The 26,440-nt window shown below is 45.4% G+C and overlaps 2 protein-coding genes and 1 pseudogene across 5 annotated transcripts in view; 1 reads left to right on the top strand and 2 right to left on the bottom strand.

Moving 5' to 3' along the window:
* COL6A2 (collagen type VI alpha 2 chain) overlaps nucleotides 1-9,937 on the bottom strand; it is a 138,589-nt gene extending 128,652 nt beyond the window's left edge. The window contains exons 1-3 of one of the 4 annotated variants that reach the window (XM_085893373.1): nucleotides 9,730-9,937; nucleotides 7,851-8,022; nucleotides 811-1,179 (exon numbers count right to left, since the gene is read on the bottom strand). In XM_085893373.1, the coding sequence (XP_085749499.1) occupies nucleotides 811-1,179; nucleotides 7,851-8,007 (526 nt within the window). In that variant the 5' untranslated portion in view covers nucleotides 8,008-8,022; nucleotides 9,730-9,937. The remainder of the gene's footprint in view (nucleotides 1-810; nucleotides 1,180-7,850; nucleotides 8,023-9,729) is intronic. The other 3 variants (XM_085893375.1, XM_085893376.1, XM_085893374.1) reach the window with 3 other exon arrangements.
* Nucleotides 9,938-16,647: 6,710 nt separating this feature from the next.
* Nucleotides 16,648-26,440, bottom strand: part of COL6A1 (collagen type VI alpha 1 chain) — a 104,366-nt gene continuing 94,573 nt past the window's right edge. Inside the window, exons 36-37 of the mRNA XM_085890505.1 lie at nucleotides 21,918-22,120; nucleotides 16,648-20,398 (exon numbers count right to left, since the gene is read on the bottom strand). Of these exons, the coding sequence (XP_085746631.1) occupies nucleotides 19,982-20,398; nucleotides 21,918-22,120 (620 nt within the window). The 3' untranslated portion in view covers nucleotides 16,648-19,981. The remainder of the gene's footprint in view (nucleotides 20,399-21,917; nucleotides 22,121-26,440) is intronic.
* LOC147022465 (signal recognition particle RNA) lies at nucleotides 22,365-22,505 on the top strand (annotated as a pseudogene).

Here is a 26,440-nt window from a genome sequence, read left to right as displayed (position 1 = left end):
CTACAATTGGTGAAAACTCTGCTACAATTGGTGAAAATGAATAGAGAAAGTCACGTGATCGGTTGGAGCTGGGATGCAAGCTTCATTGCAAACATTGTTTTGTATTGAAAAACGAGGAAGTGGGATCTGATGCTTAACATGTTATCTTGATATGCTGGCAGGATAGTTCAGAGGTGACATACTGTACTATCCCTTGAGTGGTCTTTTCTGGGTTTGATTCCCAAGCTGACTATGAACAGCCATCCTGGTGCTTATTGGGCAGGTGGATGCATCGATGAGTGCTCAGCATGTCACATGCCCTTTAAGCCGGGTGTCCGGTCTGATAGCATCAGTTGGAGGACGTCAAAGAACTTACGGTGTCTTTCACAAAGGATAGTCCATTTTGTGTGTGCAATCAAAATAAATTCAAATTAACCTACAGGGGTGCACTGCATCAGCAGCACAACTGTACCCCAACATAAGATGCAACACACGACTATATGCTGCATGCTAATTAAGGAATATATTGTTTTTATAGTTAATTTGATGCTGAGTTACGCATACAAACTAAGTTGAGGCAAAACATAGCAGACGGGACACCTGGTTTATCGTCCATCTGAGGGATGGTGCACCAATGGTTATGCAAAGCTCTGCCTGGAAAGCATCGATTGGACACTTAATAATTATGTTTACATGAAAAAAAAATAAACTTAAAATTCCAAATTTCTTCATTTGTAGTTAATAATTTTATAGTCTGCACAGTAAGGGTCCAGCAATGTCTGTATAAAAGGTAAGACCGAATTTGAGAGGTTGAGGAGGTCAATGGCTAACCTGTGATGAAGATGGCAAAGCGTACTTGAGAGGCCCTTCCGTGTGCCAGAATCTCTTGGGTCATGTTGCGCAGAGCACAGTCGGTGAAGGTCCCTTTGCCAATGTACGATATTTTATTGCAGTTGTTCTCGAAGATATCCTTATTGTCGGTGATTGCGCTGAAGATCTTATATTCGTCCGAGTAGTGAAGACCTCCAAACTCCCAAAGGAACTTCATACCCGTGGTGCTCGACACGGCTGGAAGCTTTTTTACGAGCTTGTTGATGAATAGTTTGAGAGAATCGACCAAGCTTCCCCATGGTTTGAAACGCAGCGCGATGCTCTCCGACGTGTCCAATGAAAAGTATGTCGTTACGGTGCACATCGGATCTGCAGGCAAATCAAGGGAGCATGTAAGGGACAGAACACCAAAAATGGAACTACAGACTCAAGGACAGAGTACCATAGTTATAACCTGATGTGATCGTTTAGAGCTCATCATAAGAAAATAATGAGAAAGGATTCAGGTTTAAATTTGGGTTAACAGGGTAACGTAAACCCTTTAAGGACTTTCCATACTCCCACTTGCCCTAGGCTCCATGGGCCATCCCGGTAATTCTCGTATTTCTCGAAATGGTTACACACGTGACTGATGTACAAGATCATAAAAAGCTCAAAAGAAGTTTCAAACATATTTTATGTTTGTCTCATAATTTCTTGGGGTTCATACCCCCCAGGAGCCTGCCATACCTGGTTGTCCTCCAATCACAGTGTAATCAAAGAAATGGCTGAATATGGGAAAACAGAAATGACTGAATACGGATAAACAGAAATGACTGAATACAGATAAACAGAAATGACTGAAGACGGATAAACAGAAATGACTGAAGACGGATAAACAGAAATGACTGAAGACGGATAAACAGAAATGACTGAAGACGGATAAACAGAAATGACTGAATACGGATAAACAGAAATGACTGAATACGGATAAACAGAAATGACTGAATACAGATAAACAGAAATGACTGCTGACGGACAAACAGAAATGGCTGAATACGGATAAACAGAAATGACTGAAGACGGATAAACAGAAATGACTGAAGACGGATAAACAAAAATGACTGAAGACGGATAAACAGAAATGACTGAAGATGGATAAACAGAAATGACTGATTATGGATAAAGATAAATGACTGAAGACAGATAAACAGAAATGACTGAAGATGGATAAACAGAAATGACTGATTACGGATAAACATAAATGGCTGTAGGTGGATAAACAAATGACTGTAGATGGATTTTTTAAACAGAAATGACTGATTACGGATAAACAGAAATGACTGTAGATGGATAAACAGAAATGACTGATTATGGATAAACAGAAATGACTGAATACGGATAAACACAAATGGTAGTAGATGGATAAACTGAAATGGCTGTAGACGGAAGAACATATTGCAGACATGGTCTCAGCATCACCCGTTCCCACCCCGTATGTGTATTTGTGCAGTATTACTGTGTATTTGTGAAAGACTTGTGAAAGACTTGTGAAAGACTTGTGAAAGACTTGTGAAAGACCCAAAGACTTCGCTTCGGCCAACCCAACAAGAATGTGGTATGAATAATTGTGGATGTGAAAGAAAGAGAGGTTCCAAGAATATCCTTTAACATCATCTGAAAAGCACATTATTCAAACAGTTTCTGCAGTCAATGCACCCCCTGCCAGCCCCCCCTCCCCCTTTACACACACCTTCACCTAACTTAACCATGCGTTAGAAATGGCATGATGGCCCTTTTGAATCGTTTTGCAAAAACCCAGTGTGCGCGTCGCTCCAAATGGCATCCTCCCTCTCAGACAAAATGGTGGCCGTGAGACGCCATTTCTTCTCCTGTTGAAAAGTATGAGACTTGTGTGGAAATTCCGTTGATTGGCTGAGATATGTATTTTGAAGAAGTTTGTTATTTAAAAAAAAAAATTGTGAATGACTTCATCATGTTATTGTCTTTTCCTGAAGCTGAATATGTACTTTAACAACAAATGTATTAATGTAAAGGCCCACAAAATCAAAAATCATGTTTGGTTTGATGAATAAATATGGCTTCAATGAACACTTAATCGTTGTTCTTTTCTTGAATAAATGGAATGCTTTAAATGTTTTCTGGTGTCCTTTTATGCTCGATTGGCCCAGCCCCATATAAGACGGTGACCACATATTGTTGTGGGCCAGGTATCGGCTGCGAGCACGACCGCTAGTTGGAGCAGTAGAGTCGGCTCCACCGAGCACCCAGAATTTATAGTTCGTCACCCCGGATAACTCCGGAGCCGACGGGTCCCTTATCAGACCGAAGTTCGCGAATAGGTCGACCGCGTGGGATAGGGTCAATTGCCAATTTCAATTTACCTAAATACCCACGTCGTCCAAACTACCGGGGATATTCACCCTCGGCGGAGCTCGAGCGGAACGAGCCAGTAGCGTGCTCGAACTGTGCGTAACCAGAGCGGATGGTTACCGAGATCCATCGGTCCAAATGCACAATTTACCCTCACTACTTCTCAACATGCACCGTGCTAAACTGATGAAAGAAACACAAAAACGAGCTGAAACATTTAACAGGGGATATATTTATAATGGTGGGAAAGGGAACACACAAAGAGCAGAGTTAACAGACTATAACAAATGCGGTCAATGTACAAGCAAAAGCACTTATCCAGTTGCTACATAAAGACAGGCCCACACACACGCACGCACGCACGCACGCACGCACGCACGCACGCACACACACACACACACACGGACCTCAATGGTCTTTATTGAAGGCCTCCAGCTCGAGGACAGGTGAGCCAGAGACCAGAGCCTGTGCTTGGACCTGTCCACCTCGTGTGGTCTTCGACGATCTGGCTCAGCGGGACTCGAACCCGCAACACGATGCCGCTCCAAGCACGAGGTACCGCGCTCTCCAACCGGCCACGCACCAATCGACCGAGGCGAAGATCAGAGGCGACGATGATCCAGCTCGGCCGGACTCGAACCCACAACACAACGATGATGAGCACCATGATGACCACGACCCCAAGACGACAACCAGGTGACAACCAAGACTACCAACAACCTCACCTAAGCCTGGCATTCCTTTATATTTCCTTCTTGTCCGGGGTCAGAAAATCACCCTCTGAGGTGGCCCCCACCCTCATTGGCCGGCGTGTCATGGGAAAAATCGCTCTCTGAGGCTGCCTCCACCCTCATTGGCTGGCGTGTCGTGGGAAAATCGTTCTCTGAGGCGTCCTCCACCCTCATTGGCCAGCGTGTCATGCGAAAAAAAAAAATCGCTCTCTGAGGCGTCCTCCACCCTCATTGGCTGGCGTGTCGTGGGAAAATTGCTCTCTGTGGCGGCCTCCACCCTCATTGGCCGGCGTGTCATGGGAAAATCGCTCTCTGTGGCGGCCTCCACCCTCATTGGCCGGCGTGTCTTGGGAAAAATCGCTCTCTGAGGTGGCCTCCGTCCTCAATGGCCAGCGTGTCGTGGGAAAATTGCTCTCTGTGGCGGCCTCCACCCTCATTGGCCGGCGTGTCGTGGGAAAAATCGCTCTCTGTGGCGGCCTCCACCCTTATTGGCCAGTGTGTCGTGGGAAAATTGTTCTCTGTGGCGGCCTCCACCCTCATTGGCTGGCGTGTCGTGGGGGAAAAAAAAAAAAGAAAAACGCCCTCTGAGGCGGCCTCCACCCTCATTGGCCAGCGTGTCGTGGGAAAATCGCTCTCTGAGGCGTCCTCCACCCTCATTGGCCGGCGTGTCGTGGGAAAATCGCTCTCTGAGGCATCCTCCACCCTCATTGGCCGGCGTGTTGTGGGAAAATTGCTCTCTGTGGCGGCCTCCACCCTCATTGGCCGGCGTGTCATGGGAAAATCGCTCTCTGTGGCGGCCTCCACCCTCATTGGCCGGTACGTCGTGGGAAAATCGCTCTCTGAGGCGGCCTCCACCCTTATTGGCCGGCGTGTCATGGGAAAAATCGCTCTTTGAGGCGTCCTCCACCCTCATTGGCCAGCATGTCGTGGGAAAATCGCTCTCTGAGGCGGCCTCCACCCTCATTGGCCGGCGTGTCGTGAGAAAGTCGAACTCTGTGGCCTGATTGGACAAGGGGCACGCCCCTGCCTTCCTGGGCAGAGTCTCGATCTGAGGCGATGGAAATCTCCGCCCACGTACGTGGTCGAACGCACGTAGACAATGGCATCGGTGTGAGGAAGCGAGGTGAAGGCGTGTTGTTGTAAACGAATCTCCGCAGCGCACACATGTAATTCCCGTTAGACACAGGTAGGGGGCCCTAACTATAAACACACACTTACCGATATAACTGTTCTACAGGGACCTGAATGTTGAGTGCAGTAAACTTCCAGATTCGCAACAATATCACGTGACCCGCCACGCCATCTCGACCTCGGGTTCATACATGTACAGTCTGACAGCACCTTCTTCATCATGATTTTGACTATCGTCGTAATCTGGGGATTCTTGATCAGAAAATTATTCATCAAATTCACCTTCTGACGTGTCTGAAGTGAGTTGTGCACCTGTTATTCACTGCGTGCTGACAATCTTCCCTTGATGACATCATGGCAGTTTACCTGGAATTTTTAGGGGCAGTACCTGATGTGTTTGCTTTTATAACTGTACCACCTCAAAAAATTATTACGATTAAAAAACACGTTCAGTTCATTGTTGATTACTTAAAAAGAAATATAATCATATTTAAAAAAAAAAATTCATTCCAGATTCTGTGGACCTTTAACCCTTTGAACCCTGAGCTCCTTGGACTTTCGCTCGCCTACCCTGCGCTTCCTGGATAAAAATCCGGCCACTCGGATATATGGAGGTTTGAATAGCGGCCGGTAAAGTGGCCGCTAAGGTCCCAAGGGTTAACTCCTCTATGTCCAGATCCTGGTGGAGTGAGATGATGGGGAAGCACAAGCTCAGATCATCAACCGTTCTGCCTTGATGCAGTTTTAGATGAAGGAAGAAATGGCAAAAGGGTGATCATTGTGCTTCTAAAAACAAATGTATAAAATTTTAACAGTGGATCTATTTATTACGTACTCTTCCTTTTCCTCGGTTACAATTTTCTTCTTTTTCAACCTTCACTCCCTTAACATGTGTGGAGGATAAACGAGAAGCTCTAGAACGGCACTTGGGAAAGCGCGTACTTCCATCAGGTTGAAAAGTTTACGTTTTTTATCCAACTGATAGAACGGATCTACATCCGGACCTGAACCAAAATCTAAACAGCTTGTTCTTGTCACCTACCCAACTCATCCAGAAAATTTTGTCCGAATCCGCCCATAACTGTTTGAAATATCCTGCTCACTATCGTTTTTGGCCCTATCCCTCAACAGTGATGAACCACTTTTAAAATGTGAAGAATTTGTGCATTTGGATCTGGATCTTCACCAAAATCTCTTCAATTCATCCATGTCACACACCCAACCTGTGCACCAAGTTTTGTCTGAATCCATTCTCAACTTTTTGAGATATCCCACAAATAATGTGTATTGCTTTCTGTCCAATGTCAATGTCGAAGAATCATTCAAAACAATTCTCGTCTCCGGATCCAGATCCGGATCTTCACCAAAATCTCATCAATTTATCCTTGTCACACACCATGTTTTGGCCAAATCCTTTTGAGATATTGTGTTCTCAAACAAACAAACGCAACGTCTGTCTACCTTCAGTGGTGGAGGTAATAAAGGAAAATAAAAATTTTGGAAGGGAAATGAGGGTAGTAGAGTATGTGAATAATAAAACTTGGGAAGGACAAGGGAGGATAATGGAGGATGGGAATTGTAGTAAGAGGATACAAAGAGGGGTGGGACAAGAGGAAAGGGACGAAAGAGGTGATAGAGTTCCGAAGTGTGACATCACGTTGGCATGACAATGCACAACCTGGTTCTACACCGTCGTAGAATATGGCCGCTGTAGCTTTGCGAAGATGGTACAGTGTTTCGTTCCACATTGTAATAACCAATCAGGGTCATACTTGCGGATTTTATCATTTTCCGAAGGAACCAAGTGTTAAACAAAGGTGGATTAAACAAATAAGGTGATTTATCAATTTTGCTGTATCAAAACAAATTTAAAATCGGTACGAAAAGTTGACGTTGCAGAAGTTCCCTATTCATCTTCTCATTCTGTGTACTACTAGGTCAAGGATAATCCATCTGGCCACTCTAAAAATAATATATATTTTTCCAAATATATATATTTTCAAACTTTTTCAAACTTCAAACTCTCCTCTTTTCCAAACACGACCTTCCAAGGCAGAGCGAAGAGTGAATCGATGGGACCACGTTATGTACATCCTCTTGTACAGAGTGCGAGGATGATAACGAACCCTAAACCACAACTCCGTGCCATTTCTCTTTCATGCTGCCTCGGAAAAAACTCCTCCAGGTTCTCCTGGAAAATATGAAAAGTTTCCAACATGATCCGATTGAAAATGATTCCTCTTGGCAAATATTTTGGTTCGTCGCAAAAGTAAGTCACGAGTGAGGTGATCGACACAGCGGACATATTTCGTGATGCTTCGCGCGTTGGATCGGCTTGGTATCGGCTTCGCGGTTCGGGTGGCTGCGTTGGGATGTCTAAAAAGGGTAGCCCCGTTGGCTGTTGAATTAACACCAGGTGGGGTTGACTCAGCCTGTCATCCTTCTGAGGATGGTGAAATGAGTACCAGTGCACTGGTATGCACAGCACCACACCCCAACAAAATGATAGCTATCTGGAGCGGAGGGGCGCAAAATTATTTTTCATTTGTGTACGTAATAAATAGATTCCTCAAAGATACAATTGTTCAGCGAATGCCGAGTATAATTTTTAAACACGACTAATGGTTTAGGAGACCTGCTAATACGAGACAGATAAAGAAAACGGTTAAGGAGGTTCAGAGTGAGAGGGAAATGCTTCACATGAGTCACTAGAAGAAGAATCCTCGCTTTGTGCACCAAGTGGTGCTAAACATCAACTGCAACTGCCCTCCGTGCATGGATTAACAGGTGTCAGTGATGAGTTACCTGGAGAAGTAGATGGTCGTGATGTGTCAGGGAAATCTGCTCTTGTGTGAGACCCACCGTGAGGTCTCGGTCCTCTGCCTGCAATTTCCGCCGAGACTGGACGCGACCCAAGATGAATCAGCAATAGCGCCAGCAGGGAGCAGTAGAGGAGCGCCATGGCTGCAGATACACACTGAGTGGGTGGGGTGCACAGTCACCTTTTGGTCTCGTACCTTTACCGGGATGCACACGTATACATCAGGCTTTAACTTCCATGGGTCCATCCACCCTCACGTGCACCTGCACCATCATCACGACCACCGGTCAATTACTATGAGCTGGTGCTCTGGTTTTCCGTGAGGTTTTCTTTCCTGAGAACAGGTCGATTCACCTCTGTGAGGGTCAGTCAGTCCCTACGTTCGGTGGTTTTGACACGCTGAGTGTGGCGTTGAGTGGTAACATGGATGGGGATGGACCCACGGAAGTGTCATTTCGAAGAACCAATTAATTCTGACTGACCATTTTGGATACTCCCAGTGTTGTGCTTCATGATTAAATGGTCTTTAGAACTCATCCTAAAAGTAATTCCAAAATGTTTTAAAATGGACATTGAGGTGTCTCCAGAGGAGGAGAGGGAGAGGGGGTTATCCCACGTCGGGTGTCCAGGAGAGGGAGAGGTAGAGGAAGAGGGGGTTATCCCACGTCGGGTGTCCAGGAGAGGAGAGGGAGAGGGGGTTAGTCCACGTCGGGTGTCCAAAGGTGAAGAGGGAGAGGGGGTTAGCCCATGCCGGGTGTGCAGGAGAGGAGAGGGAGAGGGGGTTATCCCACGTCGGGTGTCCAAGGGAGGAGAGGGAGAGGGGGTGAGCCCATGCCGGGTGTCCAAAGGTGAAGAGGGAGAGGGGGTTATCCCATGTCGGGTGTCCAAGGTAGGAGAGGGAGAGGAGGTTATCCCATGTCGGGTGTCCAAGGTAGGAGAGGGAGAGGGGGTTATCCCATGTCGGGTGTCCAAAGGTGAAGAGGGAGAGGAGGTTATCCCACGTCGGGTGTCCAGGAGAGGGAGAGGGGGTTATCCCATGTCGGGTGTCCAAAGGTGAAGAGGGAGAGGGGGTTATCCCATGCCGGGTGTCCAGGAGAGGAGAGGGAGAGGGGGTTATCCCACCTCGGGTGTCCAAGGTAGGAGAGGGAGAGGGGGTTATCCCATGTCGGGTGTCCAAGGTAGGAGAGGGAGAGGAGGTTATCCCATGCCGGGTGTCCAAGGTAGAAGAGGGAGAGGGGGTTATCCCACGTCGGGTGTCCAAGGTAGGAGAGGGAGAGGAGGTTATCCCATGCCGGGTGTCCAAAGGTGAAGAGGGAGAGGGGGTTATCCCATGTCGGGTGTCCAAGGTAGGAGAGGGAGAGGGGGTTATCCCATGTCGGGTGTCCAAGGTAGGAGAGGGAGAGGGGGTTATCCCATGTCGGGTGTCCAAGGTAGGAGAGGGAGAGGGGGTTATCCCATGTCGGGTGTCCAAGGTAGGAGAGGGAGAGGAGGTTATCCCATGCCGGGTGTCCAAGGTAGAAGAGGGAGAGGGGGTTATCCCACGTCGGGTGTATATTATCTATTTAATAATAAACGGTTTAAGTTAGTGAAACATTGGACCAAACTCTGTGGGAAAGTAAACTCTCGATGAGGTGATATTATTACAATGATGATACAAAGAAGGTTCTTTCAGTCTCAAAAAAACTAAAGCGCAAAAAACAAATGGAATAAAAACACAAAGGGACATCGAACCACCAAACACCAAACACCAAACACTAAACCTCCTCGAGACACAAACATCCCATCCCATCCCATTCCTGAAGTAACATGAACTCCGTGGTTTGTGCGATGGAACAGAACATCGAACTCTGAAACAATCCTCACCTGTCACACTTTTACCGACGAGCCGCGGGTTGGTTGCTGCACCTGGTGCTCGATCTCACAGGCTCCGATGTTGATTCCTCTCCCCGTGCTTTGTCCCAGTAAGAAATGTCCGCTTGTGATTTCCGTCCGGCTCATCGAACTCGGCGGAGAATCGCGCTCGCGACTGGCGCACAGGAGGCGGGGCTTAATGCTGGTGGGCGGGGCTTAATGCTGGTAGGCGGGGCTTAATGCTGGTGGGAGGGACACAGACGTGTGGTTTGAATGTTGGGGAGTGGTTTCAATCGAGTTTCTCGCGGTAGGGTTCAGAGGAATGAGGTGGGTGGGGGGAGGGGGTAATTTATTTATGTATTACATATGCACGGAGGATTGCTCAGGGTGGTGAGTCCGGCCAGTGGACAAGTTGGACACAGAGGATGCCTGGGGTGGACAACTTGGATACAGAGGATGCATGAGGTGGACAAGTTGGACACAGAGGATGCATGCAGTGCACAATATGGATACAGATGGAAACTCCAAGAAGGGAAAACTGGAGAATTAAATGTGGGGGGGGGATTGGGGGGGAGGGAGGAGGGAGGAGGGTAATGAGGCTATGAAAGATTTTTGAATGGGGGAAGATTTGAGATGGTGGTGATTTGAAGACCTGGAGGAAAGAATGAGATTGAAGAGGATGTGGAAGTTGGTTCCACAGGTAAGAATAAAGCAGAACAAATGAGTGGAGGTGAGCAGTGATCCTGGATTTCAGTAGTTTCACCAAAACGGGGTTGATGGTGGACCGTGTGAGCCCGTGCATAAAGTTGGGGGGGGAGGTGGGCTCAAAGCATGGAAAGAGCAGAGGGTGCAAGACCAGAAACGAGGTGGTCGAAGACAGAGAGACCACTGACCTAATCAACAATGGCAAGGTGATAGACCCAGGGACATCTTCATCACAGGAGATTCCAATAATCTTGAAGGCCTTGGTTTCCATGATGTCCAGCTGAGCAAGATGCGAGGCAGGGGAGAGCAGTACTCTATCAAGCTGCGGATGAAGGCATTGTTGGTGGATAGGTTGGCTTTTGGAGGCCAACTTTGAAATGTGGCTTGGCAGAGAAAGATCATGGCTGATCGTGAGACCCAGGAGCTTGAATGACTGAACTTCCTTAAGAGGATTATTAAGAAAGTAGATAGGAGGGCTGCCAAATAATCCTTTCGAAGAGTGAGATAGCGAGTTTGAGATTTGTCAGGATTGAAAAACACATTCCAAGTGTTTGACCATCTTGTGATTTTTTTTTAAAGCTCTCAAGAGAGGGAAGAGGCTACAGCGTTCCTGTCTGAAGGATGAGGGATGTCATGGCAGAGGGTGAAGTCATCAGCAAATAGATAAAGGGGATTTCCTGGTCAGAAGGATCATTTATGAAGATCAGGAATAGGACTGGACCCAGAACACTGTCTTGGGGCACTCCAGCCTTGGCAGGGAGAGTAGATTAAAGGATTACATTGAGTGTCACATGTTAGCTATGAGAGTACAGGAAGTCAGTAAGACATGTGTGGAGTTGGCCTTGGATACCATAGGTAGACAGTTTGGAAGGCAAGGCAGGATGCCAGACTGTATGAAAAGCACAAGATATGTCCAGAGAGACGGCCCTGATCTCATGTCTGACATTGAGGGCCTCCATCAATTGTTGGGTGAGTAGAAGCAGCATGGCCAAAGTAGAGCGACCTGGTCCGAAACCAAATTGGTGATCTAAGATGAGGTTGCTGGAGAAAAGGAATGATTTCATATCAACTGTGATGATGGATTCAATAACTTTACTGTTGATTGTAAGTAAGCTGAAAGGTCTGTAGTTAAGGTGATTAGGTTTTGCCCCTTTTTACCCTTGCTGAAGGAGAAGGTATTGCATTTGGATCCGTCACTTGGAGAAAATTTTTTTTTGCCAAATATGTTTGTCTGTAGCATTTTGTCTGTCTGTTTGTTTGTTTGTCTCACACGATTTTTGGCCACAGTTTTCAAGCAATCATTTTGAATTTTTTTGCGTTTAGGTGTCCGGCCAAGGACAGCAATGCTAAATTTTGGTGAAGATCTGATTCCAGATCTGGATCTGAAAACTTCTTCAGCGATTCTTCACCATTGAGAGATCGGGCTCAAAACGATATATAGCACGATATTTCAAAAATGTATTGGGCCCGATATGTTCTCATGGATCAGGAATTGCGTGGCAGAGGTATGTGCTCTACCAAGTGCCCCTCTCGTCTTGTTTATGTAATGCGTGATGTTGGTAGATTTCCAAACAGATGGAAGTTGACCTCGCGCAAATGGCAGGGTTAAAACAGCAGAGAGGATGTGCAAGAGCAGGTTTTTAGGACATGTGAACTGATGGCACATATGTCCATTAGAGTTAAAATCTAGGGTTGAAAGAACCTTCTCCACCTTCTTAGGAACAAGACAGAGTCCAGTAGCAGTTGGGCACGACCAGGACCGATGAGTACCGAGAGCGATGGGTTGGGTCACAAGATTTGGAAGCAAACAGAATTGAGGCATTCAGCCTTCTCAAGAGCGGAGTCGGCTGCGATGCCATTTGAAGAGAGGGGAGGGATGGAAGGGTAGCATACTCCAGAGACAGACTTAACAAGGCACGATGGGATATGAGAGACAGTGAGAGGCTGTGGAAGAACTCCCAGGCTGAGTTAACATCAGGGGCAGTAGATATGGGAGAGCAGTCCTGAAGAGAGATGGCTGCTTACAGTCCCTGCCAATATGTTTGAGTGAAATTCCGGACTCACCAGTGTTGAGGCAGCTCTCTGAAAATAGCCAGAGAGATGTTGACTTTCACAACCACGTGATCAGATGAACCAATTGGAGCAGAGGAAGAGCAGGAGACATTTGAGGGAAAGTTAGGCATCATCAAGTCCAGAAGGGAGGATTTGCCATTGGGAGAAATCCGGGTTGGAAAATTCACGGATTGAGTCAGTCCCATGGAGTCACATAAGTCTTTTGCTGAATTGCCATGACTGGTGAGAGAGAGGACTCAACACCCAGCCAATTTGCATGGTGACAATTGAAATCACCACATACTAGGAATAGAGAGTTGGCATGAGTGATTATAAGTTTTTCCATGTTGTCTGCGAGAGAGATGTCGATGGAGTTGTCACTGTTTGGAGGACGGTACAACGCACAGATGACCAAGAGGTGGGAGTGGAGGGGAAGGTGCAGCCAGAGGTACTCCTGGGTAATGGGAGGTGGAATGTCAGTACAAGGGCAGTGGGAAATTGAGTTTTCAATGTAAAGAGCAACTCTGCTGCCAGGGCGTGGTTCAGGCCCATCAAATTGGAGGACACAGTAACGAGGGAGAAACACGAAGGAGTTGGGGACATCCTGTCGGAGGAATGATTCTGTTAAACAGATGATGTCCGGTTTATCGGCAGCGGTTTGGATCGAGAGCGGAGACCTCGGACGTTTGAGGTCCACACAGTTAGAGATAGGGGTGATGATGCATTGGGAGAGTGCAGGATGTGGGGGGGTGGGGTGGAAGGGGAGGCTTTGTGTAGGTAAGCTGATGCTTTTTTTGGGGAGGGGGGGTGATTGGGTGAGGGTTGTGCAGAGGGTTTGAGTATTTTCAGTGCGGGGGAAGGTTTGAGTGTGTGGGGTGCGAGGGAAGGATTGAGCATGCCTGGATTAACAATTATGCCCGAATAGCACAGGCCAGAGGCACTCCATCTTGGGGGGGGGGGGCTCAAACTTTACCTTTATTTACCTTTTTACTTGTATTCATCATTTATCAGCGAACTGCCATGCTGGATGACATTCGCAACTCGAAGCGAGCGATATTTCCTGGAAATACTGCACCTTCGTATTTCAGCCATGTTTGTGTACGTGAGAATTGGATGGCCTCTGAGCAAGCAATGCATTCAGGAAATGTAATAAAGACCCCATTTGAGAGACTTGAGAGACATTCGTAAAATGATTAATAACAACAAAACAAAAAAAATTCTTACAAGAAGCGTTCATATTTCATCGAGATTCAGTTGGGAGAAAAGAGGTTCTGGGTGTGGGGTGGGAAGAGGTGAAATGTAGAACCAGGAGCAGAAGGAAATTCAATAGAAATGAGAATCATGATGGGATGTGATGTAAATTTTTTGTTTGTTCCGAATGTTTGTAACGAGGAGAGGAAATAGAAATAGGACGTAGGATAGGATAGTATTGTACACACAGAACGTGAATAGGTGTGTAAATTACTTTGCGACCCCAATATACGTACATTTACACCATGAGGACCCATAAGACCACGAAAACCTTTTAGACCCCTAAAAGCCTCAAGACCATTAAGACCTTTAAGGATGCCAAAACCCCAAAGACCCTTTTGATTCATAAAACCCTATAGACCCCATTACATCCTTTGACCCCTAAGACCGATCAGATTCTGTTCGACCTTTTAGAATCCGAAGACCCTATATACCCTGTTAAACCCTTTAGAACCCCTGAGACACTCAAGGCCCCTTGGACTCCTTGCTACCCTTTTAGACCTTTAAACCTTTAGACCCTCACTCCTTTCAGACCTTTTAATACCCTTTAGATCTATTTGACCTTTAAACCCTTTTTCAACATTTTAAGTCACTTGAGACAATTCTAACCTTTAGACAACGTCAGCTCTTATACGAGCCTCAACGTTGTACATATATATATATATATATATATATATATATATATATATATATATATATATATATATATATATATATACATATACATACATATATACATATACATACCATTTAGACCCCTTTGACATTTTAAGACCCTCTTAACCCTTTACACCAATTCAGACCTTTCTTTAAACCTTTACACCTTTCAAATAATTTGACCTTTACAATTTTTCAGACTTTCACTGAGACCATTTAGACCTTTCATTTGCAATCAATGACCTTTCATTTAGTACATCCTTCCATTTATTTGTCACAGAAGATACACCAAACAAAAGTCCTGGCGAGGGTCTGTAATCTCTGATGGCTCTTTATTGTTTAATTACAATGGGCTCTTCAAAACACTCGACCCACGTGGTACTTAGAGTAGCCAAGAAAGGGGAATTTGATTTATTTTAATATAAACATCGAAGGTAGCATCTCACCTGGCTGCTCAACCAAGGACTTTGCCAAGTTCTGATTCAAGGGTTAGTCTCGTATTGACAGAAGTTGCTATCAGAAGAGCGAGCATGAGAAGGGTAAAACTCACCTGCCTCAGGTACATTCACCACTTCATGTGGAATCTTCTTCACTCTGAACCTTTATTAAAAGGCATATCTGATGGTGTAGCTTTGTGGTTGTTGCACTGATGGAAAAGGTTATAATGTGGACAGGCATATATATATATATATATATATATATATATATATATATATATATATATATATATATATATATATATATATATATATATATATATATATATATATATATATATATATATATATATATATATATATATATATATGCGGCTTAATTGGGAAGTTCCTTTCTTTTTGACATGAATATGGATGATTATAGTTACGTGGCCCGACACTGAAGTATAAAAATATAGTTCATTTCAAAGGTTGAAAGTGAAGAAGGATTATGCAGAAAGATTTGTGTCGTTACTGTCGAGCCATGAAGCTTGTGATCATCTCTCCAAAATTTTTGTGATGCCAAATCTTGATAACTTTCATTCCAACTGTCCAGTCCTGACATTTACTGCACTTCCACAGTTACCTTTCGTTTATTTAACGTTTGAGGCTCATTTATTATCGGAGCAGGAACACGATGGGTTGATGTGGTTAGCTTTCCAATCCAAAAGTAGTTTGCGCATTATAGCTCAAAGCAATTTTAGATTTTTTTTTTTAATATACCATGACAAGGCTCATATAAGAGCTAACACACAGAACGTATAGCAAGGGGAGCAGGAGACAAGAAGGGCAGAAGAGGGATGGGACGAGGTACACGGAGTAAACAAGATAGACACTACAGAGACTTTGAGGAAGGAAAGCAGGGAATTTGAAGGAGGTGGGTTTGGGGTGGATGAACGTGGGCAGAAAAGATCGAGGTTTTGGATGAGGGAAGATAAGAGATGGTGGTGAACAGCTGTTTTGAAGATCTGGTGGGAAGGGTGGGATTGAAGAGATTGGAGGAGTTTGTTTCAAAGGTGGGGGAAAAGGGGGGGGGGACAGATCGCACGCAGAGAATGGGGGGGGGGGGCGGAGCCAGTAGAAGACAGAAAAACTACCGACCTGCCTGCTGTGAGAGAGTGAGAGACCAAAGCCTCAGCTTCATCACGTGAGATACCAATGATCCTAAATGCCATGATCTCCACAGTGTGAATCCGAGAAAGGTGAGAGGCAGGAGCACCAGCCCAGAGGAGAGAGCAGTACTCAAGCAGGCTGCGGATGAAAGCTTCATTTGTGGTCAGGAGCTCAGGTGGGCCGAGGAAGGACTTTTCATGACGGAGAATGCCCAACCGGCGACTGGCTTTGGTTAAACCTTCCCATATGAAAATATTCTATGGTAATACTATAGCATGACTACAGAATTTGGCCAATATAAATAATAAAAATATACCCATCAGAGATGGGGAATCCCCCGCCATTGAACCAGTCGACCATATTGGATCCGGCCACGCCCAAAATCAATAGGGTTCTTCCTTTTCAGGTGGTACATGTGTGACCCAAATTTCAAATCGATATGGCGAACAGTTTATGAGTTATCGCACTCACAGCTATAAATGTTGACGCCCGGACGGACGGACAGACAGCCGGACGGACAGCCGGACGGGCGACCCGGGTGACAACAATATCCCCCTTCCGCCACGCGGCGGGGGATAAAAAGGCTTTTCCAACTCAGTTTCACTTGCAAATAACGATGTCATGGTGCATCCATGTGTGCATTTACTGATTATATAACTGATAACAGAACAATGTGTGATCATTTCAAAAAGCTTTATTGGTAATCCTCCAGCACCGGCCAATACTGTAGTACAGTCGGATTTGTTCAGTATTGCAAATACATTAATCACACTTTTTATTCCACAAGTTACCAAATCATTGCGTTATATGGTATACAAGGGGAACGCATCATCCCAAAGAACATGTCATGACACCTTCAGCTACAAGTGTGAGAATATGATGACACACTATTAAATAGGCTGAATGTCCTTTTATTTGGCTCGATTTTCTAGCATCTTAATTTCTCAAGGAGAGGTAGTGACAGTCATGGGCGATGGATGACATTGTAATTATTTGAGCAAGCTCAGATTTTTGTGTAACTGCGTCGCGGACACAGACATAAAGGTTATGTGTTTCTTTACAGACATCATTATTCGATTTACGCATATGGCTTCGCTTATAAGACGAGAAGGTCTGCAGGTAGTACGATTGCTTCTGTTTCTCCAGTTTCTTTCCTGAGGTTCCTCACTTTTTGGGGTACAGACCACATGTAGTGGTCCGCCCTTCTGGCTAGATGTCGCTGCTTGCGTGCCTCGACGTCTCAGTGAAATTGGATTCACCATGCGCTTGAATAATCATCATTCAGTATGAAACACATTCTGTAGTTTAACCTCCACTAGTAATCTATTGAAACATTATTAATCTTTCGAACCGGTTGTTTGATCGATGGATACAATGACGTGTATTATTCTCCATCGGATGTTGCAGGCTCAATTCCCACTGCAGCCACGAGGCATTTTCGCAAGTACACCAAACACCCCTCGACATCAATGGAGAATTCAGAGGCCAAGTCTTGCAGTCAATTTAAATAAGCTGTTTTACAGTTACTTCTTTAAATGCCTGAAGTGGAATGACTCCACAAGACGAGGAATTACTGGGGTTGGCCGACTGTTAAGATTTCCCATCCAAAATCTGGCTCATAATACACGGAACCTGGATTCATATCCCACATGCAGTTTCCATTGTTTGTTGAGGTCTTTTTAATTAATGTCACCGTGTACGTTGAATGTCTACTGGGTTTGTCCTGAAAGTGGTTTCTGCACAAGCTCTTTCATGAGCCCGAGCAGAACGTAAAAAAAACAAAAAAAAAAAAACATTTAATTGACCAGAAAACTAATTGAATAACCTTGTGTTTTGTGCATTCTTTTACCAAATTATCAAGGAAAACTAATAGCCGACTGAACTTTAAAAGAATATTACCTTGATCAGGGACCAGTCATTTCAGGGTCCATCCGTTTGCCACATATTCAAAAATGACGATCCCACCCTCCCAACCCCTCCCACAACCCATGTGTTCCACACATGTCTATTTCCATCCATCCCCTTATTCCTTTCTTTATTTTTTTTTGTATGCATGATCGAGAGCAAGTGCAGAATGGAAGGGAAGTAACTGGAAAGGGAGAAACTCCAACAGCAGACTATAAGGGGGAGTGAGATCAAGGGGACACATGGAGGTGAACAAACTACTCCTTCCAAAACATTTTCTTCTTTCTCTCATTCTCCTACACTCCAGTACCCTGCTTTTTCTCAATTTCTCCTCCTCCTCATGGCATACATAATAAATAAACGGTCCCTAATCAACTTGGTGTAAGGAACACCGTTTTCAGTCTCATGATGCTGGTTCACACCGGGTTCAAATCCTATAGACCTATAGTCTCAACATCCCTGCAATTGAGCAAAAGTAGGCGATTGTCTCCAAATGTCCTGACGACGATGATCACATATGTTGGGCAATCGATTGGATTGAAATTCAAGGCAAATGCAGTTTAACCGTCCCCTGGGATTGAGAAAATTGGAATTGCTCGCTCTTACATATGAACATATGTGGCTGATATGATCTTAGCACCATTTATTAAGAATGTAGAAGATGTAGACGTCTTACAATCCCGAAAGACCATTCTTATGGGAGGAAAGCTAATGAACGGCATCACAGAAGGAATTATTGATGAACATAGAACATGTGGTGTAAAAAAAAAATAATAATAATAATAAAAAAGACAATGAGGTTTTGATGAAAAACAGATTGAGAATGAAGGATTTGGAAGACATGTCTCCATTACTTCTGCTGCACAAAAACTCCCATCGCGAGTCGTGCAACGTTACGTTCCAGAAGTTTATTATCGTTTTGACAGAAAAGAAAACTTTTGCGTAACAAAGCAAAACAATCTTGAACACATCCCCCGACGGTACAATAAACAAGTGGAAACACACGAGCACAAGATAAACCCGAAGCCAATGCCCTTCTGATGGAGCCGATGAGAAATATTTCTCAAGCGACGCAAAGCATGCTTCGATGCATCGCTCGTCGCGCCTCGGAATCAAAACAAAATGGGGCCACAAAACGATGCGTGAAGCAAAGCACACAAACAAAATGGTGGCAGAATTGCACGTCGGAGAGTGGGAAAGGACTTCGTGTGATTATCGCGGTTCGTCTCTAGGCCGTGTCACATGTACTCTCGCACGGCGTTCGTGTCAGCGAAAGCTGGGTGATGAGACACGAGCATCAGTAAAAATAAAAAATAAAAATAATGCAGCAATAATCACTCAACCAGGACTCATGTGCTCATTTCTATCTGACCTTGGCTATTAACAAATGTTTTCAAAGTCCAATTTGATCAACGGTCTTGCCTGCGTTCAATGCTCTAGCTTTCAGTGATTGTAATGAAAGACGGCCGTTAAAATACTCTAATGTACCAGCTCCATCACACGAACACTTTTGAATGCTCATAAACCGCAAAGCTGTTTTCGAGAGGAACGACATGTTACCCGGGCTAATATCACCATAGGTTACGATGAAGGTAAGTACCAAAGGTAGGTAATGCCACCCTCTGCCCCCTGCTCCCGACATGCATCTTGCCTTCTCTCCAATTAGCCCTCCCAACCCTTCCCGGAGTCGTTTACCTTCTCTCCATACACCTCACACTTTGCCCTTACCCTTATTTCCCTCTTTACAATCTTCCTCCCTGGTCTTCCTTTCATCAATTTAAGTTTTATCAATTCAGCACCCCCCCCCCACCCTCACCCTCCCTTGTGTAATATTAAACAGCTGCCTTTTAACACAAATTTGAGTGTTCCTGTGTTAAAATGGAGGCAATTTGAGGAAACAAACGATAAAATTATACCTGAAATTAAAAAATATATATTCTATTGTTTAATGAACCCAAAAGCATGAGCATTGCATGGAATGCACTTCCTGCCTACAGCAATGAAAAAGCAATGAAACTAGCGCCGGGGGTTGCATTTAGATACAACGCATGGATTGCCAAGAGGCGATCCTTTGCAGGCTTGACTGACTCACTCACTGATTTTGTTCAAGGCAGCGAGATGCGTCGAGCAATCTTCTGCCAGGTTATGTTGCGCTGAAGCACGTCGTAACTCAGGATGCGAACGATGTGCTTCTCCAGCTGTGTACTTGTCCAGCCATGTTCTTGGCCCGTCACGAGCGCACCTAAACCGTCATCGTCCAGTTGGGTACCCACGGCCACAGCATACACTTCCGCGTTACTCATTACCTTCTTGGCTTGCTGTGCGATGTGCTGCACCGTTTCATCACCCTGTGACCGACCATCCGAAAATATGAGGACCCGGCGTTTGACTCGCTTGCGGGATTGCTTGTTCAAGTGCTGTGCTATGTAGCGCAAGGCATCTGGCAAGTCCGTGCCTTTGCCCATGTACACTGTCTCTGCCAGGGCTTTGCTAATCTCCTTGTAGTCGCTGCTGAAGCCAACCTGTAGAACAAGGAATTCTGGTGTTAGTCCTTCAATTAAAAAAACAAACAAACAATACTTGTGGAAGAGTGAGGTGACAGTGGGGATGGGAAAGGGCAAAGTAACAACAGAAGGATAGTGGGGGCACAGTTGGACACAATAAGAAAAATAAATGAACAGATAAGAAAAGAAGAGAGAGGAGGAGGTGTGGAGGAGACATTAAACTGCAAGTAAAAGGGTTGGTTTAGGTTGGGTTCATTGGGGTAGAAAAGATCTCTGGGAGGGATGGGGTATGACACGAGATGGTGATGCATCGCTTGCCGATAGGGCTGGAGTGAAGAGTGCATTTGAATTGCCCCCATAAGGAAGTTCCACAAACAGAAGAAAAGAGGAACAAAAAAGTGGAATAATGTGGTAAGCCTGGATTTTGGGAGTCCAACCGGGAGCAGGTCACTGGAAGAACACTCGTGTCATGGAGGACCGGGAATGGTCGGAGGCTAGAGGGAGCTAGACGAAGGAAGAAGCTGTTAAAAGCAGAAAGGCAAACAATATGATGTAACAGCACCAGGCCATGTGCTTCAGCCTCATCGTAGGAGATAAATATAATATTTACAACTTAGGATTGTACAAATTCCAGGAGAGACATGTGATGCTGTGGCATGAGGCCATAATGGAGGGCAGTACTCCATTTAACGACAGACAAACGTCTTGTTGGTGACAAGTAGTTCTGATTTTCAAGGAATCACTCAGAACAATAGCAGATGCCCAGTTTGTGGGTTGCTGTTGAGGCCAGCTATGCAATCAGGTCAGCACAGGAGAGGTGCTGGCTGAGAGGAGGTCTCAAAGTTCAAGAGATTGAATCCCTTCCAGTGGCAGACGAGTGGCAGCTCGGAAAGTTCATTCAAGAAATCTTCAGGAGTGACACAGTGAGTAGGTGAGACTTGCTCAGATTGAAAGACGTGCTCCATTTGGACGTGGGGGGGGCGGCAGATTCATTCGAGCACACAATATTTCCCAAAGGTTTGGGCTGGTATTCTTGTCAAATGCTGATCGAGTGAGCAATGGATTGCACCTTGCCTCTGAAGGATACCTGGTTGAGAGTCATGGTGTTGGCATCAAGAAGCTCCAAAAAAGTGAACCTCCGACAGGAAATCCGATCAAATCACATGAGACTATGTCCTCGAACCATAACTTAAAAATACAAAGCTCTAGACTCATGGAGGAGCTAAACAGCAAAGGGCAGCAGGTTCACAAAGCAGCAACGGGATTGGTGGTGTTGGGGAAATCAGGAGAACAAGGGGAGAATTAATACAGGTGCGCAACCAGTCTGGACTTTGGAAGGGTGAACAGGTGAGAGTTTCTCGAGTAACGTGTGTGACTTGGAGTTGCGTGGGGAAGCCAGAGGTAGGAGAGGGCAGGAAAAGTAAGGCCAGAGGTGAACTTGTATAAAAGAGAGCCCACCAAGTTGCCTCTTGTGGGAGAGTAAACAATCCTTGGGAGTCTTAGCATTTACATTAACATCAAAGTCTCAATCACCTACCTCTGTTTCTTGATTTTTGTTGCCACTGTATTGCACGATGGAGACTCGCACACTGGGCTCAGTGCCTCGAGCTGCTGGTGCTGTATCCAGCAAGCGGTGGGCTACATTTTTTGCCACCTCCTGCACCGCTTCAAAATTCTGTTGTCCAACGCTAGCAGAACTGTCCAGAACAATCAACAGGTCTGTTGGCTCTTCAAATGCCGCTGGAAACAAGAAGAGCACACAATATTACAACATTTAGATGGTCGAGTACTTTGCTTCCATAATCACAGTATTTTATGTAAAAGGTAACAAATGCTTACTCTGTCGATTATCGACATTCCTGTACAGGTTGGAGATCAGGTTATCTGGCTGACATACTATCAGCACTACCAAGCAAAGTCTTGTCGTCAAAAAACACAACATGCATGGGACTTGCAAATCAATTGCATATAATAGTTTCTTCCGACCGGGCGTAGTGGCGTGCGCCTGTAATCCGGCTACTCGGAGGCTTGGGTTGGAGGATCGCTTGAGGACGGGAGCTCTGCGCTGGGCCGCGCTATGAGAGGGTGTAGGGCAGCCCGGAATCATGGTGAAACCCAATCCTTATCCCTGTGTCGTAAGAGGCGACCAGGGTTGCGTCAGGAAGGGCATCCGGCGTAAAACCTATGCCAAATCAGTATGCGGATCATAACGGATGATCCGCTGTGGCGACCCCTAACGGGAGCAGCCGAAAGACGAACAAAAACATCATAGTTTCTTCCAAACTTTATTTGGGCAAAACCAAGAAAAACACACACAAACTCCCACATGGAAATAGATTGGTATCAATTGTGACAGCCTGTGTTAGGACCTGTTAGCAGGTCATGATGTTGCAGAGTTTGTGCGACCAAGTGAGTGGACAGGGATTATTTCGTTGAGTTGAAACCCAGCCAGAATTGAAAGGAAAAAGATGAGCTGCACAAAATGGAAGAAAGGTTGGTGCAGAAAGAAGTAATGTGAAGGGCAAGGCTTCAGGTGATCCCAGCATATTGGGTTGAGAAAGGCAGTTATGAAGGAAAGAAGGAAGAATGGTCGAGTCGGAAGTGTGAGAAAAATAAAATAGGAGGTTCATGATGGCAGTGGGACAGGTAACAACAAGGGGCTTGGACACCATGGAAGGGCGTAGGGGAGAGGATATTGAAGTGACAATAGATTTGGGAAATAGAACCGATGCTGTGAAGTTCCTTTGCTGGGGGAAAGAATGATATGCATCCCTCCCCAACAAACTTGAGGAAGTGGGGTTCTTGGGGAGGATTGATTGATATAGCCATTGATGTGGAGATTGAACAACACTGCAAAATTCATCGAGTGCATGCACAGTAGAATTGGCAGTGGGAAGGCATAGGTGGCATTGGTTGGGTATTGCCAAAGGTGTTGGAGATGGTGCAGGTGAAAGTCAAAAAGTGGAGTGAAAGGACTGGAGAAAGGGAGGAGAAAGATGGTGACTGAGAATTCAAAGATGGAGAACTTGGAAGAGCAACTGAGCAGGCTTGGCTGGCAGAAATGAAAGTGAGAGAAGTGTCGGAGCAACCACTGTTGACTGGGAGGTGGTAGTTCAACAGTGTTGGATGGTGCTTCCACAAGAGATCTGCTCTGCTCTATTGCATGGGAGGTTGCATGATTGGTCTCAGCTTGATGCCGTGGAAACCAAGACCTTCAAGATCATTGGAATCTCTCGCTATGAATCTGAGTTTATGTGCCTATCACTTTGCCATCGCAGACCGGTCAGTGGCCTTTCTGTCTTCTCCTTCCACCTCCTTTCTGGTCTTGCACACACACACACACACACACACACACACACACACACACACACACACTCTCTCTCTCTCTCTCTCTCTCTCTCTCTCTCTCTCTCTCTCTCTCTCTCTCTCTCTCTCTCTCTCTCTCTCTCTCTCTCTCTCTCTCTCTCTCTCTCTCTCTCTCTCTCTCTCTCTCTCTCTCTCTCTCTCTCTCTCTCTCTCTCTCTCTCTCTCTCTCTCTCTCTCTCTCTCTCTCTCTCTCTCTCTCTCTCTCTCTCTCTCTCTCTCTCTCTGTGTGTGCCCCCCCCCAGGTATCTGCAGGGTGCATGCGGTCAACAAGCAACCCCCTCATAATGAAACTACCTAAATCCAGGATCACTGCTCACCTCCACTCATTTGTCCCTCTTTTTTTTTTCCTGCCTGTGGAACCAACGTCCACCTTCTCTTCAATATCAATCTTCCCTCCAAGTCTTCAAGAAACCTTCTCAGATCCTGTTCACCACCATCTCCGGTCATCCCCAATCCAAAACCATGATCTTCTCCACCCCTATGAACTCTCTTCTTTTCTAAATTACCAGTCTTTCCTTCCTGAGAATTTGCTGCCACAGTATATCCATTTTGTTCACCCCAAATGTCCTCCCCTACCCCTCATCCCTTATTCGTCCAAGTTTCCCTCTATTTTGTTCCTGATCCCTGCTGTTGGTGATTCCCTTCTCTCCTTCTGCTGTTACTTTTGTTATATTAGATTCTGATAAATTATGTTCTCGCTCCTCCACGAGCCTCGACTTTGTATACAAAATAAATGGAAATGCCGTCTGCCAGGATTAATTGGTGGACGTCACATGTGCCCCGGTGACCTTCACGAACAGCAGGTGAAACAAATTACAAGTTCCTAAGAAAATCTTGTTCAGTCAATCATCAGGCATGCCCTGCCGGTTCGTGAAAGACTTGGGCCAAAACCTTTCTGCAGCCAAACCCACAATGTGGGAGCAATTGTGGTCCTGCAAGACTCGTCATCCAATTTCTCTCTTTCAATTCGTTTTTTTCCCCCCAAATCGACCTCACCATTGCTCTCCGTCCACTTCTTTGCAACATACAGTGCCTCATATTTCGCTTAAACCTATAATAACTGCAGATGTTCTTTGAGACAGTGGTATTAAATCCTGGCACTAACACGTATTGTGTGTAGAGAGGTGTGGTGGCAGCAGGGGTTTAAAATATCTGCCATTTTTGCGTACGTAATAAAATTGATGGTCCAAAAGTAAGGATCAAACTTTCAAACTTGTTTGTTTGATGCCTGATTTCTGGAGTCATACAACGTGATTTCAGAGTGCATGTGTCATGTGTTCAACATTACTGCAGAGGTAGAAAGTTTAAGGTTTGGCAACAATGTCGTGAAATTAGAAACCTTTTGTGCATCGTTTCCACTTTGAAAGCCAATGGACCTGGAATAGTGGCTCAGACAACATTTTTGTGGGCTGCTTTGGAAACTACGGTCCTTCTGATGAGCTACATATCTCCCCTGAGTGTTTAACTACATCGTTACAGACCACGTGAATTGCTGTGTATTCCACTATTACCCCAACAATGAGAAGATATTTCCAAGACAACACCTCCACCCATCAGGCCCAAATGGTTCACCATCGGTTTGCCAAGCAAGACACAGACTTCCAACATCAACAACACATGACGATCACAATACATGGATCTCATCCCTGTTCAGAATGCAAGTGATTCGACAGAACATTCGGTCACAGAAAATACTTTCACTTTTAACTGCAAATGCTTATAAGTTAGACAAATATGGAATAAAAAAAGTATGGTATACAGCACTTCCTCCAGAAACTCTTGTTGTCAATGGCACGACCTGTTCAGGGCTTTTGGAACTATGGCAGCAGCTGCTGAACGTACTATTACAAAGATCTTTACGCAATAGTGGTTCAAGGATAACCAGCACTGGGTGTTTCCAATATCTTAAACATATTGTGATGGCTCTGCAAAACCGTCATTACCCGAGGCAATGGCACACAACTTACAGTGGTTCCAGAGTTAGTTATTATTTCATGATTACTTGTTTCAGATGGGGCCCTTCCTTTATGTCTAATGGGTTTTATGAGTCAATATGCATTGTGTGGGATTAGGTAGATTTTTCCTCATTCTTCCCCTATTTTATTCCCTGCACACTAATCTTTCTCAAAATTTCAAGCACACACAGCTAATTTGCAAATGCGTGCCAAATCGCGGTTTGAATCGTACTCCACGATCTAACTGACATCACTTTAACCTTCACCACACTCTACCCACAAACGCTGAAACGATCACACAACATCAAGATGCCTTTATCATCACGCCACATCATTGTAAGATTACACAAACTCACTATACATTCGTCATTGCTCACCAACCTCACCACCTCAACCACAGCTGACCCCCCATGCCGTCTCTACCATCGCATTGAGCACAATCACCACAGATGCCCACCACCAGTAGCGGTAGCATGCGCCGGCAATGGACACTTCGGACATGGATGTTCAGACATCGGTTGAACGAAGCGCGAGTGTGCGCTAATGGCCATTTAACATCATGTGAATAGCCCTGCCACTCCACTTGATTGCAATTCCCATTAGAGGTCCCGCACACGTTCACGTTCGGAAAGCGCAGCTGAAGACGCCAACGCCATGTTAAGTGCAGAGGTCCACGGCGTGTCTGAGAGTCAACGCCGGCGTCTTCGTGACTGTGGGTTCGCGTGGGCGATGCCGGTGC

The sequence above is a fragment of the Eptatretus burgeri genome, chromosome 8 (genome assembly GCF_056783735.1).
Source record: "Eptatretus burgeri isolate ZD-2024b chromosome 8, Ebu_testis_v1, whole genome shotgun sequence".
Taxonomy (NCBI): domain Eukaryota; kingdom Metazoa; phylum Chordata; class Myxini; order Myxiniformes; family Myxinidae; genus Eptatretus; species Eptatretus burgeri.
The sequence above is the reverse complement of the archived record's forward strand: the minus strand, read 5'-3'. Positions and strand labels throughout refer to the sequence as shown.